At 44.1% G+C, this 19,474-nt stretch overlaps 2 protein-coding genes across 7 annotated transcripts in view; one reads left to right on the top strand and one right to left on the bottom strand.

Moving 5' to 3' along the window:
- Positions 1-205: 205 nt before the first annotated feature.
- LOC311062920 (kinesin-like protein KIF2A) lies at positions 206-1,819 on the bottom strand (the record flags this gene model as incomplete). Its single annotated transcript, XM_084082139.1, has 1 exon — positions 206-1,819. One exon carries the CDS (start codon positions 1,817-1,819, stop codon positions 206-208), a length of 1,614 nt encoding a protein of 537 aa, XP_083938265.1.
- Positions 1,820-13,310: 11,491 nt separating this feature from the next.
- Positions 13,311-19,474, top strand: part of afdna (afadin, adherens junction formation factor a) — a 115,135-nt gene continuing 108,971 nt past the window's right edge. For all 6 annotated transcript variants that reach the window (XM_084081672.1, XM_084081668.1, XM_084081669.1 and 3 more), the window contains exon 1: positions 13,311-13,630. In XM_084081672.1, the coding sequence (XP_083937798.1) occupies positions 13,526-13,630 (105 nt within the window). In that variant the 5' untranslated portion in view covers positions 13,311-13,525. The remainder of the gene's footprint in view (positions 13,631-19,474) is intronic.

Here is a 19,474-nt window from a genome sequence, read left to right as displayed (position 1 = left end):
GCTCTTACCCCCATTGCCCCCCATGTCTGTTCATACAAACGTGCAACGTGCCTCCTGGTGGAGTTTGCACCTGTCTAGTTTTATTGAATGCCAAACAAGCGGCCGTAGCTTAGTGGCTGGAGTGGCTGTCTGGAGGTCACCGGTTCTCTTCTCGGTCTGCTTACGTCTACATGTCGAAGACACTGAACCCCTAACAGCTCCCCCCCTAGCGCTCATCAAGACCATCTGAGCAGCCATCAGCTGAATGAAGCAGAAGCTGGTCCTTTTCCTTTTTCCAGGCCTTCTCTCTCGCAGAGAGCAAACTCTCAAGTTTGGCATTCTTCTCTCTCAGAATGTTATTGTCATTCTCTAGTTGCCTCAGTTTTAGATGATCCATGGCTGCAACGGACAGTGACTGCTGAGCCTTGGGCTGGGGCTGATGGCGGTCGGGCCTCTTGGAGTCAACTTTCAGCTCCTTCACCCTGTTAGCGTAGTGTAGTGTGTTGAGGGTATTTTCACAAGATGCCATACCAGGAGATATTGTTGCAATCATGCACATACGGGAGTTCTTCCCAATGAAGGAGTCTCTGAGGACCTGAGTGAGCTTGCTGGCCCTGAAGGGAGTGTGTTGCTGGTTGCGTCCCAGAGCTCTTATGCACTCCTTTAGTGCCAGCAGACTTTGGTTAATTGCGGATCCCTCTTGGCGAGTCTGGGGGTCAGAGCCGGACGTGTCAGCTCCTCTCTCATTCCCAGCCAGGTCGATGAGCGAGAACTTCCCGTGCAACTGCCCCTTCTTCCGTAGAATGATCTGGAATACAGCATGGCTCCTGGAAGAGCGGGCGTTGGCCGATGTCTGACCCGATGTTCTATATTTGTTTCCTGTGTCGATGAGTTTGAGAACATCCTCCGTACATCTAACTGCTTTCTCCTCTAGTCCTGACACCAGAATTTGCTGTTTACCATCCTCCAACACCTTCAGCTTAGCTTTACCATTCAACAGGTCTAACACATACCCATTGTAGATTTCAAAGAAGGTTGCGTACACCTGTAGTTCTAACTTCTTATATCTGGGTTTCGTCAACATGAGAAATACATCCCGCGCAGTTAATGCATAGATTCCTTTGGAACAATCCTGGTGCCTTCCAGAATAATCTCCACCCATAGTATGCGTTTTCCCACTTCCTGTTTGTCCGTATGCGAAGCAGGTAGCCATGCCCTTCTCAAAGATGGTGTCCACCAGAGGCTTGGCTGTGAACCTGTACACCATCTCATTGGTTGTGGAGGCATCGAAGGCGTAATCGAGGCGGAACGGCTGGTTCTCCAGGTATCGGGTGAGGTCCACCTTCTGTTTGGGTTTGTGAACCATCACCGTATCTTTACTGGGAATGGTGATCACATCCAGCTCCTTCATTGTCAGTTCCTTTTTATTCAGTGGACGCTTCCTCACACAAACACATATTTTGTGTTCCTCAATCATGTCTGCTTTAGACAGAGGTTTGTAGTCTAGCTTGGCTTGGAAATCCTTGATCATGTACATGATCTCATAGTTAGGAAGCGCCTCCTGTGATTTCAGTCTTTCACTCTTTGATGGCGCTGTCGTACGATATTTACTTACAATTCTACTGATTTTAACAGGAGTGGGAAGCGGTAGGGTTTCTGGGCTGGGGACAATCTCCTCGTCTGGGGCCACACCTGGATTTAGATCCTCAGAGTCAATCTCTTCTCCATTCTCAATCTCATTCAACTCCACTGTGACGCATTTTTTGTCCTGGGGGATTCGCCCATCACTGTGCTTTATTTCCACATCCGTACCGACATTCTGCCCAAAACCACATGCCATTCTACATTACTTAAATACCTAGAATACTTAAACATAAACGTATGTCCTTCAGCGGCAGTGTTGGACAGGTAGGTGGCTATTTACAACTCTCAAACTAAAGTCTGCATGGGCTTACACGTATTTTTATAGTACTGTGATGACGCCACAGTTGCTATAGGAGTGGGCCGTCTAAAACAGCATTGTCTGTATGCTCCCCGTATGTCACACCAAATTCTGCCCAAATATGGAGTTTCTGCCTAAGTATGGAGTTCCACACAGCTCTAAGACTGGCCTCCAAGTAGAGCTCTTCACAGGTCGAAATTTGAGACTAAATTGTTTCTGACATTTTCTTTAAATGACAGACACGAAACCTAATGGACCCATGACCATTTTCATGATATTTCATGAAATTATATTGCTTGTTTTAACCTCAATGTGGAGAATGAATTCATGATCGTGCACGGTGTGTACACCTTTGATCCCATGGAGGTATAATTTGATGCATTCTCCCAAGTCACTGAACTCTGGCAGCTGGCAGCCTTGTTTTAATCTGCAGTATTCTGATCCTAGGTCAGCCTAATCATCACGCTGCACTTAACGGTTATCTTTCCTGATCAGCACTGAGGGTCTCCTCGGATCCACTCGGGTATTACACGTCGTATGATTGCGCAAATGTGCACTATTAAAAAAAGGGGAAAATTATGTAGGCACGCGCACACACACATCCATAGTATTATGCCTTTCTTTACCCTGTCTCTCTCTCTCTCTCACACACATACACGCACGCACGCACGCACGCAGGCAGGCAGGCAGGCACGCACGCACACACACACACACACACACACACACACACACACACACACACACACACACACACACACACACACACACACACACACACACACGGTGATGTGACTGATTGGGAGGAGACAGTAGAGGAAGGAAAAGTGTAGGAGACCTTCCTTCCTCCATCTAAGGTCACAATCTACCTAATAAGTCAGGAATGGCTGGTTTCCTTTCTCTCTCTCTCTCTCGCTCGCTCGCTCTCTCTCTCTCGCTTTCTTCTCTCTCTCTCTTACCCTCTCTCAGTCTCTCTCTCTACCCCCCTCTCTCTCAGTCTCTCGCGGTTGTCCGTGTGTGTGTGTGTGTGTGTGTGTGTGTGTGTGTGTGTGTGTGTGTGTGTGTGTGTGTGTGTGTGTGTGTGTGTGTGTGTGTGTGTGCGTGCGTGCGTGCGTGCGTGCGTGCGTGCGTGCGTGCGTGCGTGCGCGCGCGCGTGTGTGTGAGTAGGTAGGTGAACTTGTGTGCCTCAAGTTCAAATAAGCCATCCATCTACGTAAACAACACACTCTCACTCCCCAAAATGCATATCGTGACTTCTTGGGACAAATGTGACCAAGCGTCAAACGGTGCCGTCCCGGGCCACTTCCGCACTCCAGGAATGCGGAAGTGCCGTTCTCAAACCCAATATGTAAATGGGAGACGGCTCTGCCAAAAAACTGTCACAACGTCGGACTGTCTTTTTGTCATTTAAAGACCACCGGAAATGTGAAATAGATTTTTCACACTTTTAGAGAATATCCATAGTCATAATGGTGATATAATTAACAACAGCTGTCAAAAAAAAGAAAGGAAGAAAGAAAGAAAGAAAGAAAGAAAGAAAGAAAGAAAGAAAGAAAGAGAGAAAGGTCCATAAAAGTCCAATCTTAATTGTTTCCTCTCAAACAAAAACGTAATGTGGGATTACAGCAGCAGGCCCCAATTCTTCAGAAATGGTTTCTCTTGTAATTTGTTCTACAGCCTCTGTCTGTCTGTGTGTCTGTCTGTCTGTCTGTCTGTCTTGGTCTGTCTCTCTGTCTCTTCATACCAGCCACTCCCACATTCCATTCCATCTCATCCCAGCTAGTCCCAGTAACCCTAACACACATGTCTCCACCAAAGACATAAGACGCCTCATTGGCCAGTGGGGTCTCACATCAACACCACCCCCATATTATGTTCTACTGCAAGAAATATATTCTCTTCAAGGTTCAAGGTTGTTTTTTATTGCTACTGTACATCTTACGTACAGTACAGGTACATAAGAGTTAAACGTATTTTTGTTCAGCTTCCTTCAGACAATGCAGCAGCATAGGTAATAATAATAATAATAATAATAATAATAACATCTATATAAGTTTAGGTGTACTTATAGCCTCCTCATTTTTTCCCTCTACACAAAATCTCTTGGCTGAAAATAGCCGATCTACAAGCTCACAATGCGTCACTGACGTGTCATTGTCGCTGAATGTTCGCCTATTATGACATGTCCAGTAGGGATGCTAGGGTTCATGTGGTTAATGAATGACTGGATTTTACCTATTCTACTTTGTCATCTGCTTTTGGGTCCTCAACTCTGACACACACTGTGACAGTGTGACATGTTGCACAATGCTGAAACGTTAAAATGTGTGCTCAATTGAAGCCTGTTTGACGATAAAAAATCAACACTTTACCTGACATTAACCTCTGATGAAGCATCACAGAGCGCTTTGACTGTGGGTTGCTGGGGTGTTGTCATGACTCATGAAGCAGAAGTGCTAGCCACTACAGGAAACCACTTTCTGTATCTGTCAGAGGCCACAAGGCCACATCCTGCATCCTGCGGTTGTGCTGATTGTGCCCTTCAACCCCACTTTTTACTCCATACAGATAAAGCCAGACGGTTTGAGTTTAATTTTCATTTAATGAATTTGTTTATTTGGGAGGGACAACATGTATTAATGAACAATACATGTAGGGCCCTATCTTACCATACCCCCTTATGCCTAAACTGTTTTGGCATTTTGGACTATTTTGAAAAACATTTTAAAATAGTGAAAATAGCTACATCGACACAATATTTTGAACAATTTTAAAATGTTTTTCAAAATAGTTAAAAATGCGTTAAAAGTTTAGGCATAAGGGGTAAGATAGGGTCCATAATGCACCGTAAATACACACAGGGACGTATCTGTAACTTCCAAGGTGGGGGGACCATTTTTGTATCGGCCCACACTTCCGCTACAAATGGTCTTGCCAAGTGCAAAAATGTGTCATTCTAAAATTGTCTATTGTTAAAATCATTCTCTAGTAAGGGTACAGTTGCTTGCATTACCAGCTCCCGGTTAAATTGTCCAAGTTTGCAAGAATTATGTGAATTCTTCATTTTGGTGGATTCCTCCTTTGAGGTCAAATAATGCAATCATGTCACATACCACTGTAGACTCCTCAGAGTGTGTAATGAGTCACAAGTCAAGCTATTACTTCATGAGCCCACACATGTAATATAAGACACACTGGTGGGTGTAATTCACTGCTGCAATTCTATTTCCTCTCATATTCTTTACATACCAGAGATATTTATTTGTGTCAATGAGCTTCTTGGCTGAATGAGAGCTAACCTCTTGCCTCTGTATTTCATCATGTTTCCTTGAGCAAGAGATCTGCTTGACCGCAAGCCACTCCCCTTCATATATCATATCTGTGTGTGTGTGTGTGTGTGTGTGTGTGTGTGTGTGTGTGTGTGTGTGTGTGTGTGTGTGTGTGTGTGTGTGTGTGTGTGTGTGTGTGTGTGTGTGTGTGCGTGTGCGTGTGTGTGTGCTTGCACATACAGTACTGTCATCTAAAGGGCATTGAATTTATTGTCCCCATGGTCAAACGGCCACCATTTTAATCATCAAATCCATACTCTGTAGAGCCAGTATTAATATTACTGTTGAGCAGAGAGAGACATAGAGAGAGAGAGAGAGAGAGAGAGAGAGAGAGAGAGAGAGAGAGAGAGAGAGAGAGACGCAGCACCTCTCTCAGAAGTGGCTCCCAAGAGAAGACATACTTTGCACCCTCTTCACACAAGGCAAGCTGCACTTAACTACCTGTCAACTGTACCAAGACATCTGAGATCACACATATTTCTCACAGATTATAAACACCCAAAAATAATTTGAAAGAAACTCTCAGATCAGCTGGGGGAAGTACAGCAATGTACAAACACAGCTCAGCAGCGAGATTTGTGGGCTGTTGTGACAGGAAAATGACATTCAACGAAATACAACGGCCATAAATGCTGTTGGCCATATGTGTATTCCTGCTCCATCTGTACTGTGCTGCTCTCGCTACATACATAACTACTGCACCAACAAACAGAGTAGATAACTTCTGCCATTTAAAAATATATATTAAGTTACCTTTGTTTATATACCTTTTTTCCAGCAGCAGAACCTGATGAAGGTCAGTTGACCGTAACGTTTTCCCTCATTAAATAAATGTTTTTAAGTGAAAACAGTGTGCGAGACCACTCAGACACTACTCTGACAACAGTGCAAGTACAATGGGTTTTGCAAAAACGGGTTGAACGTTCATTCCCGACTTGCATTGTTGCCGACTTACGTGGCCCTCGAGTAGGCGGTCTAGTAACTTTAATTTTGTACATATTATATATTTCCTACTTTTCTTTTTTTTTATTTCACACTTGCTTTGGCAATCTAAACATATGTTTCCCATGCCAATAAAGGCCCTAGAATTGTACTGAATTGAGAGAAAGGGAGACAGAAAAGGGGAATCAGAGCGAGAAATCACCTGGGAATGAGGTGGTAAACAACGTACCAGCCTATGGTACTGTGTAGATGACAGCTAATTAAATGGATGGATCAGGACAGAGGGAAGAGGAAGGGAGGGCTGACAAGAGATAAAACGCTTTGGGTGCACAAGAGAACAGCTGAGAGTTAGATACTAATACTGAGAGACAGGGAGAGGGGGAGAGCGAGTGGTTAAAGCAGTGTAGAAAGAGAGGGAGAGAGAAAAGTAAAAGAGAGAGAGAGAGAGAGAGAGAGAGAGAGAGAGAGAGAGAGAGAGAGAGAGAGAGAGAGAGAGAGAGAGAGAGAGAATGAGCTAAAAGAGGAGTTGATTCTGGTGGTGTATGTTGGACCTACAGGTTTGCAGGTCAACACAGCTCCCTGTCATAGATGCTTCAACCGTGGCAGGAAAATAATCCAGTTTCTATTCTTTATCTGAGACTGGAAACTGACCTTGTCTGACCTGAACCTATAGCTCCTCTTCACACCAGCATAATCTTTATCCTCTCCTTTGATTACAATGGAGCTGAGACCGATATTAATGTAATGGCTTTGAGTTTAGTAGACAGTGGGACTTGGGACAAATCCTCAGTGTTAATTCAACTCTGAAGAGTGCACAAATGGAACCAAAGGGACCCATAAGGGTAGGCCCACACTCTTTGGAGATAAATGATTATACTAATGATTTTACTTTGTTCCAGCTCTGGAGTTGAAATGTCTTTGCAATTAATTTTTTTGCACTCCACTAGCCAACACAGAACTCATTTTGTAGGGATTTTGCCATGGGTTTTCCGGATTCCCCCTTCAGAAACTGGCTGCCCCTCACCAGAGGCGAAATAATAATACAGCTAATGAGAAGTAGCACAAGTATTTTAAATGGCAGGTATAATGTACTCTTTAAACTGTTAAAATCATTTTCGTTTTAGGTTATTGATTTGTTCATTCATGAGCAGACTGTGTTTATCCTCTCTTTTTGATTCTTCGACACTGTAAATATTCACTTATTTCAGTAACTGCCATGTGAGTGTGAATAAATAGACCTTAAATTGACCTAATCTAGTGGTAGGTGAGTGGAGTAAACCTTGGAATGCTGGAATAGTAAATAGACACAAAATTTGAATCTTTTCGAATATATACATGTGTGTGTGTGTGTGTGCGTGTGTGTGTGTGTGTGTGTGTGTGTGTGTGTGTGTGTGTGTGTGTGTGTGTGTGTGTGTGTGTGTGTGTGTGTGTGTGTGTGTGTGTGTGTGTGTGTGTGTGTGTGTGTGTGTGTGTGTGTGTGTGTGTGTGTGTGTGTGTGTGTGTGTGTGTGTGTACAAGCATCTGCCAGGCAGTCTGGATACAGTATGTTTGTGTATGCATCCTATGTACAGGTATATTTGTGCATAATGTGCATGCATGTGTGGGTAAATATATGAGTGTCAGTGTACTGCATGTGTGCCTGTGTATGTATAATTTGTTTTTAGTGGGAGGACAGTCCCTAACTTAACCTAGGTCACAGCCAACTTCCACTTGTCTAATGTGACATTCATCTCAGCGCTGACAGCCTCTCTAGGGAATTGTTGTGCCTGCCACTGTATCTGGCTTCATCTGCACTAATTGAGAAAACATCAGCCCCTAGGAAAGTGGCAACACACTTTTCTGTGATGTTAACATCAGCACAAGTACATGCAGTAAAGAAGAGTCAACTGAACAATTATAAATGTGGGACAACTTTCTTACTGCATTCAAATCCATCATACAAGCAAATTTTAAATCAGTGTTGCCTTTCATGCAACTTCAACACATTTCTGCTGGGAACTTTTTTTATATGTTGAATCCATGCCACTGCTTTTGATATCCCCTCTTCTATGTTCTTGACTGTCTGATATGTTTGATATTTATGTTTCATTGCATGTTTGATATAATATATAATCGCAATTTAAGAATTTAATTTAAGGTGTATGTTAACATTAATCCTAGTGTCCCTATCAATTTATTTTCAAAATAAATCCTATAATTTAAAAAAAGCAAAGAATAGCACATTGACAGATTGATTGGCTCACGAGGTGTCATGCGACACATTGTGAGCGATCAGGTATTTTTGCTATTTGTATAACAAAGTATATATGGATTAAGTGGTTAATAAACTGTACCCCGCTGTGTTTTGTTTACAAATCAAACCCTGCTCATATTCCGAACAACGGCCATCTCCCACATACCGACACAGGAAACATCTGCTGCTGTGTGAAATGCGGCCACACACGATAACGAGGAAAATAGAGGGATGAAAAGAGAGGTGTGGGGAGAGCGGGAGAGACTGATGGATGGAGAAGGATGAAGAGGTGAAGAGATAACAGAGGCAGAGGGATTTGCAGACAAAGGAGAGAGAGAACAAGAGGAAGAGAGAGATGGACAGAGGAGAGATGGGAGAAGGGTGAAAATAGCTTTATGTGTTAATTGCAATTCCATGGAAGGCGTGAACATACAGTGAGGGGATGTCAGTAGAAGATTTAACACCCATGTAAACAGACACCATCTCTGATCTCCAGGTCTCAGTGTGATTCACAAACTGTATGCACCTTTCTATAAAAGACCATCAAGTGAAACCATGCTGGATTCATGTGTGCATTGTCACAGCCACATATGTTTGCAGCTAACCATCAAGAGAAAACATGCCAGATTCATGTAATGATAATAATATATGCATTGTGTGGCCACAGACTTTTTCATAGTCACATATAACCCCATAACTCCTGTTGCTGTATATTGTCTATTCCTTATTTGATCTCATATGAAGATTCTCAAACTTGTGAACTGTGACCACGTATTGCCCGGATTCCAAATGTATTTATTTATAAGGCACATTTAAAACAACTCAACAACATAAGCGAGACATACAACTCAAAGACACAAACAGATAATCAGTAATAAAAGAAAAATAAACCATTAAAAAATCTACCATATCAGTGGGATTCAAATGCTAGTGAATAAAAGAGAGTCTTGAGCCTGTACTTCAAGGATTCAACGGTGGGAGCAGATCTGATAGGGAGGATAATGCTGTAGTCTAAGGGCTCCGACTGCGACAGCAAAGGGCAGTCACCCCTGAATATGATTGCCACCCTTGAATATGATTGCCATCACGCCGTCACCATTTCTATAGCTACAGCTGTGAAATGTCTCTCCTATCATCTAGTCCTAGAGATCAATGCTACACTATTCCTCTCTATTGAACAGGGGTGTGTTTACATTCCATGTCTGGTATGAAGCAAATACGCAATCCTTTTTTTCTGTTGTTATTGGTGTTGAGGGATTTCACTTTACCACCCTTTTCATTTGAGAGTTCCAGAATCCAGGTTCTACCACTGAAGGAAGCCTCTGTGTGTCTCTGTCTGTCTGTCCCTGCTGTCTTATCTACTTCTTTTGTCTTCCTGTCTCCTTACCCTGCCCTGTCTGTGTCCCTCTTGTTGGACTGATTTATCTCTACTGTAGGCAATATTTTTCATCTGGACAGCCAGGTTCACTTAGAACTACGGTGGGGTCATCTGCCTACCTATTTATATCTCTGACCCTGTCTCTGGAACTGTCTCCTTCACTTCAACTCTCTCACTCTCTCTCTCTCTCTCTCTCCCTCTCTCTCTCTCTCTCTCTCTCTCTCTCTCTCTCTCTCTCTCTCTCTCTCTCTCTCTCTCTCTCTCTCTCTCTGTCTGTCTCCATTCCCTGTTTTTGTGTCACCCTTACCACATCCCTGTCTGATTCTCTGTTTGCCTGACTGTCAAATGTATATGATGTTACAAATATTTAATTAATTATATTATACATTTATATAATATAACTTCCTGTCTATATGTGTCCCCACTGGACAATTGGTTGACAGTCATGTCCAGCATCACTCTCCGGTTCCTGGCTCCATCCTGTCTTGTCTGTTGCCCTCTCCTCTCACTGCACATAGCTGGCTTAGTCAGGTCTAGGTCTACCATGATCTCTTCTGACTGAGTGTGCCCCATGGCCGTCCATCCATCTCACATGGCACGCTTCTAGGAAATCATGAATGAACTACATGGGTACACAGTGCTGCACACACACAGACACACACACACACACACACACACACACACACACACACACACACACACACACACACACACACACACACACACACACACACACATGTGCATGCAGCAGGGTGAGGGAAGCTTGTACAGTACATCCACCATAGCCTGCCTGCCCCAAAGGCTGCATGTTCTTAGATACAACCAAATGTGTGCTTAGATGCACAAATTTGTATGTGTCTTTGACTCCGATGTCCGAGTGTTATGGGAGCTACGACTTGTAGGAATGCATGCACATTTGCGCACCTCCACAGTCCTAACACGTGCGCACGCATGCATGCACACACGTAGGCACGCGCACACACACGCACACACGCACACACACGCGCACATGCGCGTGCGCGCGCGCACGCACGCACGCACGCACGCACGCACGCACGCACACACACACACACACACACACACACACACACACACACACACACACACACACACACACACACACACACACACACACACACACACACACACACACACACACACACACACACACACATACACACACACATACACACACACACTATGTAATTAAAGAAAGCCCACCAGATTCCTGCAGTTTCCGTGGAAAAGATAAAAAACAGGACACATGTTGTATAATAGAACATATCCCATCACATTGTGCCTTCAGGAAGTAATGCAAGATACATGCAAGAAGTATACTTTGGAGCTACAAAACATTAAACAGTTATAGTAGGATAGATTTAGAATTAGATGAACTACTTGAACCCTAGCGTCCCTATTCTGGGCCTATTCTGGGCATGTCATAATAGCAAACATTCTGCAAAAATAGGCTACAGCAGATCTACAAGCTCACAACACGTCACAATGTAACAGTGGGCTTGCAGATCGGCAATTTTCACTGAAGAGGTTTGGTATAGAAGGAAAAAGGAGGGGGCCAAGTACAGAACCCCGGGGGACCATGGTCAATGAAGTATAGACGTTTTGAGACTTATAGTTAAAAAGTTTGTACAGTATCTCATGTTGTGTTATAGATGAAGGCATTGCAAGTATAACACAGCAAAATCGTCCTGTCTAAAGCCCAGTCCATAACAATGCAACTATAGTCGCAACTTGCAACCATTTGCAAAAAATTGCAGCGGTCTGGACTGAACCAGTTGCAAACCTGTGCCATTTGGGGATAACAGTTGCAAGGAGTTGCACAGAGTAAAGTTACAAGTAGTTGCATTGGTGTGGACTTATGTGTGGAATCATTCTACAGCAACACCATCTATCTATCTATCTATCTATCTATCTATCTATCTATCTATCTATCTATCTAATTAAATAATATACTGTGTGTGTGTGTGTGTGTGTGTGCGTGCGTGCGTGCGTGCGTGCGTGCGTGTGCGCGCGTGTGTATGTATCTATCATAGACTCATAGACTGTATGTATCTATATATATAGCCCACACACACACACGCACACGCACGCGCACGCACGCACGCACACACACACACACACACACACACACACACACACACACACACACACACACACACACACACACACACACACACACACACACACACACACACACACATTATTACATATACATTACAATACATATACAGATACACAGATACACACCACGCACGCGCACGCACTAACACATACTTTTGTTAAATGTTATGTTTGTGTGTTAGCCCTATGATTAAATTAATAAATGTCCGAAGGAATTAGCTTTGTTAGAACCTTATTCATCAAGATAAAAAGTCACGAACGTGTTATTAAGTCATAATTTAAGCAGGTTATTACAGTAAGCACTTGTAGCCTGAGAGCATTTTGAGACGGGTCATAAATTGTATTTGTCCTGACGTGAAACCGTTAACATGGGGCACTTTACCGGTCTGCTCGTGCACATTGAATTGTCGAAGCCGTGAATGCGCGTTTTAAAGGTACACGTACCTCGGTGACCCATTGAATACTGTGACTCCAGAGGTCGCTGTTAGAAGACTTGGTTGGTGTCTGAGGGTGTAGTCAGTGGTGATGTTGTAGTAAAAGTGTGGGAAACGGTGACGCGTTTAACATTAGGGTAGGTAACAATTGGCGTAAAATCCCATTGCATTGCCATGTGACACAAAATATTGAATTCATTTTCAGTTTTAACGTGATTCATATATATATATTAAACTGCACAGGTTTACAGCAAATGTGTTTTAAACACATCAATAGGCATGCTAAATAACGGTCAATAACGTCCCATAAAACAATATAATATGGACATCGAGATGGGACGTCATGAATTATTTATAACAATCATGTCATTAATTCGGTAAGTCACCAATTTCGTTGTAACCTGAGGCCGGGAGTGCGACAGACAGAGAGGAGCGAGGCGATGGGAACGCGGAAACACACACACAGAAGAGGGGAGCGAAGCAGTGTTGCCATGTCCGCTTATTATAAGCGACTTTGGGCATGTTTTTCTGTAAAGTTGCTTGTAAATATTGGTAGTTGCGGGTTGCGTTTTTTTGGGCTTGTTTCTAAAAGTGTGGTTGCTTATTTGGGGCTTGCTTCCTAAAGTTGTTTAAACCAGTGGTTCTCAAGCATTTTCACGTCAAGGACCCCCAAATTAACAGGTATTTGTCCAAGCGGAGTCCGGACCCCCCATCTGCAAATATTTTGCCAGGGATCCCCGGCCCGTACCAGATTTGTGTTTGTAAAATTTTCAAAACAATTTCCAAAATGACTGGTTTTTATTTTTTGTTTGTTGAAAAGAGCAGATCTGGCTATTTTCAAATAGCCGTAGTAGCCTAGTCGCTTCTTTTGGGCTTGTTTTCTCGCAAAACCTGGCAACACTGGAGCCCAGCTACAGGAGAACCAGCTCCACTGACTCCATACACACAGGGAGCGGTGGTGACAGACAAACCCACACAAAAACACCGACACACCGCTCGGAAGAAAAGCCAACCTAACGGCACTTGAACGCGTTTTTATGCCGTCTGGCCTTTTTCTTTGGACGTACAAAGACCTTATAATTCTGGAGGGAGAGGAGAGGGGGATCTTTTTTTTCTACACCGAGGCGGAAAACCATTGAGGATTTTCCCAGCATGTCAGCGGGGAGCAGGGAGGAGGAGAGGCGGAAACTCGCCGACATCATTAACCACTGGAACGCCAACCGGCTCGACCTGTTCGAGATCAGCCAGCCCACGGAGGTACGTGAGACCCGCGGACTGTACCGAGAGGTGCAGGCCGCGCCCCTGTGCTGCGGCACACCGTGACCCGGACCCTGCCGGCCCGGGGACCGGGGCTTCTATACTCCCCTGGCCCCAGTCAAAGAAGAGGCTGGCGGGGGCCCGGCCCGGTGGCTGATGGCTGTCTGGCCCCGGCCCGGGCCAGCCGGCTGGCTGGCTTGACGCTCTGACTGTGCAACTGCATTGTGGAGAATATATATAACTTATATATATATTACGCCATAACTTGACGGCTAGTTGAACTAGTAAACTGACCTATGGTCGACAGGCTAGCCGGGGTAGCTAGCTCCATACCTGTAGAGCAGAATGGAAACGTTCAGAGGGAGAAATAGTAGGAATTCATTGTAAAGCCGTGGGAAATAGCATACCCTCAGGACCATAGTTATTTGGGTAACACACCAATGTCCAGTTTAATATGCAGGGCGGATTAATAAGAATAAATGGAGGGGGGGGCTACCGCTACTCCATTTCCCAGTTGTCCATGTTACTCCAGGTAACTGGACGGGATAGCAGGCTGGAGGAGCAAGTGCATCGTACAATGGCTGACCAACCAAGACCACGGCTCATTTAACGTTAGCTTGGAGCTAAAGCACTAGCAGCCAGCTCTTTACCAAAGGCTGTAAATGTACCACAAATACACCGCTGTGATAAACGCAATGTCAGTGTCCCTGCGAGTGAAAATCTCCACCCATGTTGGTTCGTGTTGTCAGATTGGAGATGAGTGTGTGACTGTGTGGACAGATAGACACTGGCCTTGGTCAGTGTTGCCATATTTTGAGAGAGAAATAAGCAACCAGGTCTAGGAAAACAAGCCCAAAAGAAGCAACTAGGCCATTTGAAATCGGATATTTGAAAATAGCCGATGTGAGCTTGTAGATCTATCTACTATTTTCAAAAACTCTTGAAATAAAATGTGGAATATTTCGAATATTTTTGAAACATTCCAAAAACACAAAATGCTCTCTGGTACAAAACATTTATGAAGTTATTTGAGAACCTGGTTTAGAAAATAATTAAAACATTTGGAAGCAAGCCTAAATAAGCAAGTACACGTTAGGTGAAACCAGCCCCCCCAAAAACGCAACCTGCAACTACTAATAAGCAACATTACAGAAAAAGAAGCCCAACGTCGCTCTTAATAAGCCGACATGGCAACATTAGCCTTGGTTTGGGAGCAGGGCCTGAGAAACTAGTCCCTGTCCGCAAACCCCGTTGTGTTATAACATACATGACTGAAGTTGTTGTTAACTGTTAACTAGAACGGAGTGAGTGTCTCGTAAAAAAAAGCCACTGCTCGTTATATCTTATGAAAGCAGCGTTATGTGTTGTATACGTGCATCGCCAGTATATTCCACAATTTGGCTGGGAATGCTCCCTCGCCATTTTCACCCTGGTGTGTTGTTGTAACAGGTGCATTCCGTCCGTGATTGACGGCGGAGATTTATGACTGTGAGTATGTGTTGGTGGGAAATGCTTCATGCCGTGTGTGAGTGTGTGCTGTTCCTCAAGTCAACAGCAGTGTTTTTAGGCGGGCCCTCTCTGCCTGGCCCCTACCCCCACACCCCTTCTCCTCCTTGGTCAGGGATGGAGTACTCTCAGGGGCGGGGGTGGGGGGCTCAAGGCGGAGTGAAGGAGACCCCCGTCGACCCTCTCCTGTGATGGGGGTCCCCGTCCCTCCTCCTTGAGCCGATTAATTCCTCAGGCGTGGAGCCAGCCAGCCAACCAACCAACTGCCAGGCAGCCCCTTGTTTTGTGCGCCATTAAAAACAAAAGGTCCTTCATTTTGTCCAGTCCACACAAGTCTCTCTCAACTCTTTATGCGCAAGGAGCGTTCATTCACCACAGTGTTTTAGCCATTAGTTTTTGCATGGTCTAATGAAAGCACCAGGCATTCCCGATCCTAGCAGCCAGCACCACACCCATCCCCATTATGTCAGCTGGTGGACCCTAGCCGTGCAGTATGTTAGTCCGACAGCGCATTCCTCCGACAGCGCAGCGCTCCGACGTTTCAATACTAGACCCGAACCAAACCCGCACCCTAACCTTAACCGCACGCGGATGCCACGTAGTCGGAGAAAAGGTCTGTCGGATTATCGCATGCCTCCCGCCACATGTTGTGTGTAAGCACAAGTGTCTGTTCAGCTGTAATGCGTCAAGTGTCATGGTGGCTGAAATGCTGAATGTTGATGGTGCTCGATTTGGATACAACTGTGATTTATCGTGATGTTAAAGCTTGCAGTTGCTGTCTGATTTTTGTAGTGGGTAGTGTGGGGGTCATTAGGGTGATTAGATTAGTCATGGATGGCTAATTAGACAGAGGAACAGGTTTCCAAGCTTTTTAATCTGAGTCTATTAAGACCCCACTGGGATCTAGTCTAATTACAACACAGGCTTGGGGTTCTCTGGTCATGTGGACAGTGGGCATCCCAGCACAAACAAGTCCAAGTCGGAAGCTTTATACACCATGTAAAATGAACACCCATCATGTTGTTTTTGTTAAATTGTCACCTGGCCCTTTTTTTTGGACATACACCTTTACAATTCAACCCAATACGTATTCATGCACACATGTTCCCAAAACAACAGCAACTCAGGTCCACTTAAAAGGACAATGCATATATACATGAGTATGAAGCTTTGGCCATGTTTAAAAATGGTCAAAAATGACATTTGAATTATATAAAATGTATATAAAATGTATTGTCTGCAGTAAAACTTAATTCAAAGACCGCAGAAGTCTTTCTTTCCCTCTATGTGCCGGCCGTGGTTGGTGCTGAGTTGCGTTGAGTCTGTTTACAGCAATGGAGGAATGGTGTACCAGAATTATGCTTCGTTGCACGATGGTGTCCCATGGCAAACACGGCCAATCTACAAGCCCACAACGCGTTTCGGTCGTGTAGATTGGCTTGCATTCGGAGTGTACGATAAGTTTGACTTGAAGCTGCTTGCTCAGTGCTCAGAGACCAGCTGCTGTGTAAAGTTACAGGTGCCCAGAGTCTCACTAACTCGCAAGGCAGATTTTTAAATGTATTTGAATCTTAATTTTTATTGTCAAACCTTCTTTTTTTTATATGGAATATTCGTTAACAGCTCTAGAAACTAATGATGTAGCCTATGCAAATTGCTGTTTTAATCCCATGGACATTTTCATCAGGTGAACCTTTAGTACCACAGCTTGAACTGTGTGTTTAATTGACGTTACATAAAAGTTTTGAAGCTACTCGACTTGTACTCAGTCAGTACTGCTGACCAAAGGCGTTTGTTATATTTGCTCCTTTTCCCCTTTAGGGTTAGTTTCAGAAACAGACTGAATAGAATGAGGGAAGGAGATTAAACCTTAAAAAATGGGCACCAGCTGCATTTTTCTGTCTAGTTCTTCATCGATCCATCCTTGTTGGGTCAGCCGGACAGGGGAAAATCCTAGATGGACTGATCCCAAAAATACAAGGGGCCTGAAGCATGGCACTGGACTAGTCTGTGGTCCCTCAGCTATGCTTGTCATTTCAAACACTATAACTGACTTCTGATCATGTGGCTGTTAAGAGACCACATCACTGTTTGTGGTCTTCTCCTGTGTGATGGTATTTGGTTCACTTAAATCTACATCCTTTCTTTTCTGCTGGTTCCCACTTCCTTTCTTCACAGCTCTTAGATTCCCATTGTGACTGGGTCACTTGACTTTGGGAAGCTATGTCAAATTACAATAGCCTGACCACATGAATGATCCCTCCTGGGAGATAACATAATAATGCAAATACTTTTGTGATTCATGTACCTGCAAGTTACTGGCATCCTGGTATGTTTGAATAAACAAAGCTGTACATTTAAGTGACAATCCACACTCCACAGTCCATGCAGATTACAGACCGTATCTTAACTTAAAGCCAACCCATCTTCATACAATGTTCTTCGCTAATGCACTTTATAAGATGGAACCGTTTTGGTCTACTCGGTCTGTGTCTCAGAGGAGGGCTGTGGACAGTTAAGAAACCTGCCTACCAGTGATATCATCTGTAGGCAGGTTTGGTAATTTCAAACAATTAATTAATTAATTCAAGAACAATGGCTTCAATTTCAGCATGCTAACATTTCAGGAAGAGAGAGGCTATAGTTTCTATTAGCTTGGAATCCCAATCGATGATGTCATTGTTGGTAGGCAGGTTTCTGAATTGTCCATAGCCCACCATTGAGATCCAGAAGGATGGAAATGGTGGCGGTGCCATATTATAATGAGCATCTGTGAGAACCAATTATATGAAAATAAGGGTGGAAATGGGTGAAGTGCTACATTCATTATTATATACATGCAACTGTCATTTGGTTTTAATTTAGCACTCATTTGTAGTTGTTCATCAGATTATGGTTATAATTCCATAATTTAGAATGATCAACAACAGACAACAGTGCATGTGGTGATTTTCCTGTGTCATGCTGTGACAATGTAAGCCTATTTTGATTTGTCAGGGAGCAGAGGATACTACTAGAGGCACTATTCCCAGATCAGTGGTGTGAAATGTAATGGTCATTGGTCTTAGCCTAAAGGCAACTCTCCACCGCGCCGACGTCAGCTGCGGAAAGCGTCTGCTGCCAAAAATCTGTTGTAGATGTTGCCGTGCTGTCTGGTCGGGACTTGTAGGATAGCGTTGAACGCCGACTGAACATGCTCGGTCGGGTCCGACAGCTAGAGCCCGGAGGTGAAAACGACTATGAAAACAAGCCCAAAAGAAGCGGACAGTTTTACCACTTGAGCCCTATTACATCAGCTATTTTCAAAAAGAATCGAAAGAAAGCCCAAATAAGCAACTACACTACAGCCCAAACAAAAGCAACCCGCAATTATTTACAAGCGACTTTACTGGAAAACAAGCCCAAAGTCGCTTTTAATAAGCAGACCTAACGCAACACTGGCAGGCTCCTACAGACCAGCGCCGCAGACTACTGCCGCCTCCTGGTGTGGAGAGTCATGTCATCTGATTTCCTCTAACGCATGAGAGTCGGCCGACAGTTTGTGCAGAACATTTGACAACTTTTGCCAACAGACTGCCAGTCTGTTGTAGTTTGAAGTAGTCTGTTTGGTGGAGATTCTTAAGAGCAGACTGAACACAGCATTATTTTTCCCCCCTCCCTCTCAGGAAGCAGGAAGCAGACAGGAAGTGTGTGCTCTGTGGAGATAGTGGGTTTCCTGCGGGGCGAGGTGGAGAGCCACAGATCAACTACAAATCTTTCCACTATTGTGCGTGGAAATCAAAATAAATGTTTTTTTCATTGTGCATGCATTGGTGGTAATGTTTCTGATTTTGGAACACACAGTTGCTTCAAACCTTATCAGATTTGTTTTTGTAAATTTTCCCACCAGCTGTTAATAATGGATCACCTTGGTCCAAGCATGACAGTATGTGGCCTGATTTGGCCCTTCACTTCTTTTATTAGTTATTCATTTAAAGCAGGGAGGTGGGATTCCACTCCCAATTTGTCTTTTTTTTTCATGGATTACTAGAAAGCAGAAAGCAGACCCTAACCCAAAAATGTGGGTTTTGATCCTACATCAAATGACAACAACATCATTGACGGTCACCTGGGTTACTGTAAATGAGACTGTCCAGACTGTGTGTGTGTGTGTGTGTGTGTGTGTGTGTGTGTGTGTGTGTGTGTGTGTGTGAGACTGCTGTAATAATGGACACAAGGACAATGAAGAGCCAGGTTCACAGATCTGCTGGCCTCAGCCAGTAGCACAACAATACCATGATGTCATGGGACACAGCCATGTGTTTGTGTGCCTGTGTGAGAGCTAGAGTGAGACAGACT

This window comes from Gymnoscopelus microlampas (assembly GCF_963454915.1).
Source record: "Gymnoscopelus microlampas genome assembly, chromosome: 16".
Lineage (NCBI taxonomy): Eukaryota > Metazoa > Chordata > Actinopteri > Myctophiformes > Myctophidae > Gymnoscopelus > Gymnoscopelus microlampas.
The sequence above is the reverse complement of the archived record's forward strand: the minus strand, read 5'-3'. Positions and strand labels throughout refer to the sequence as shown.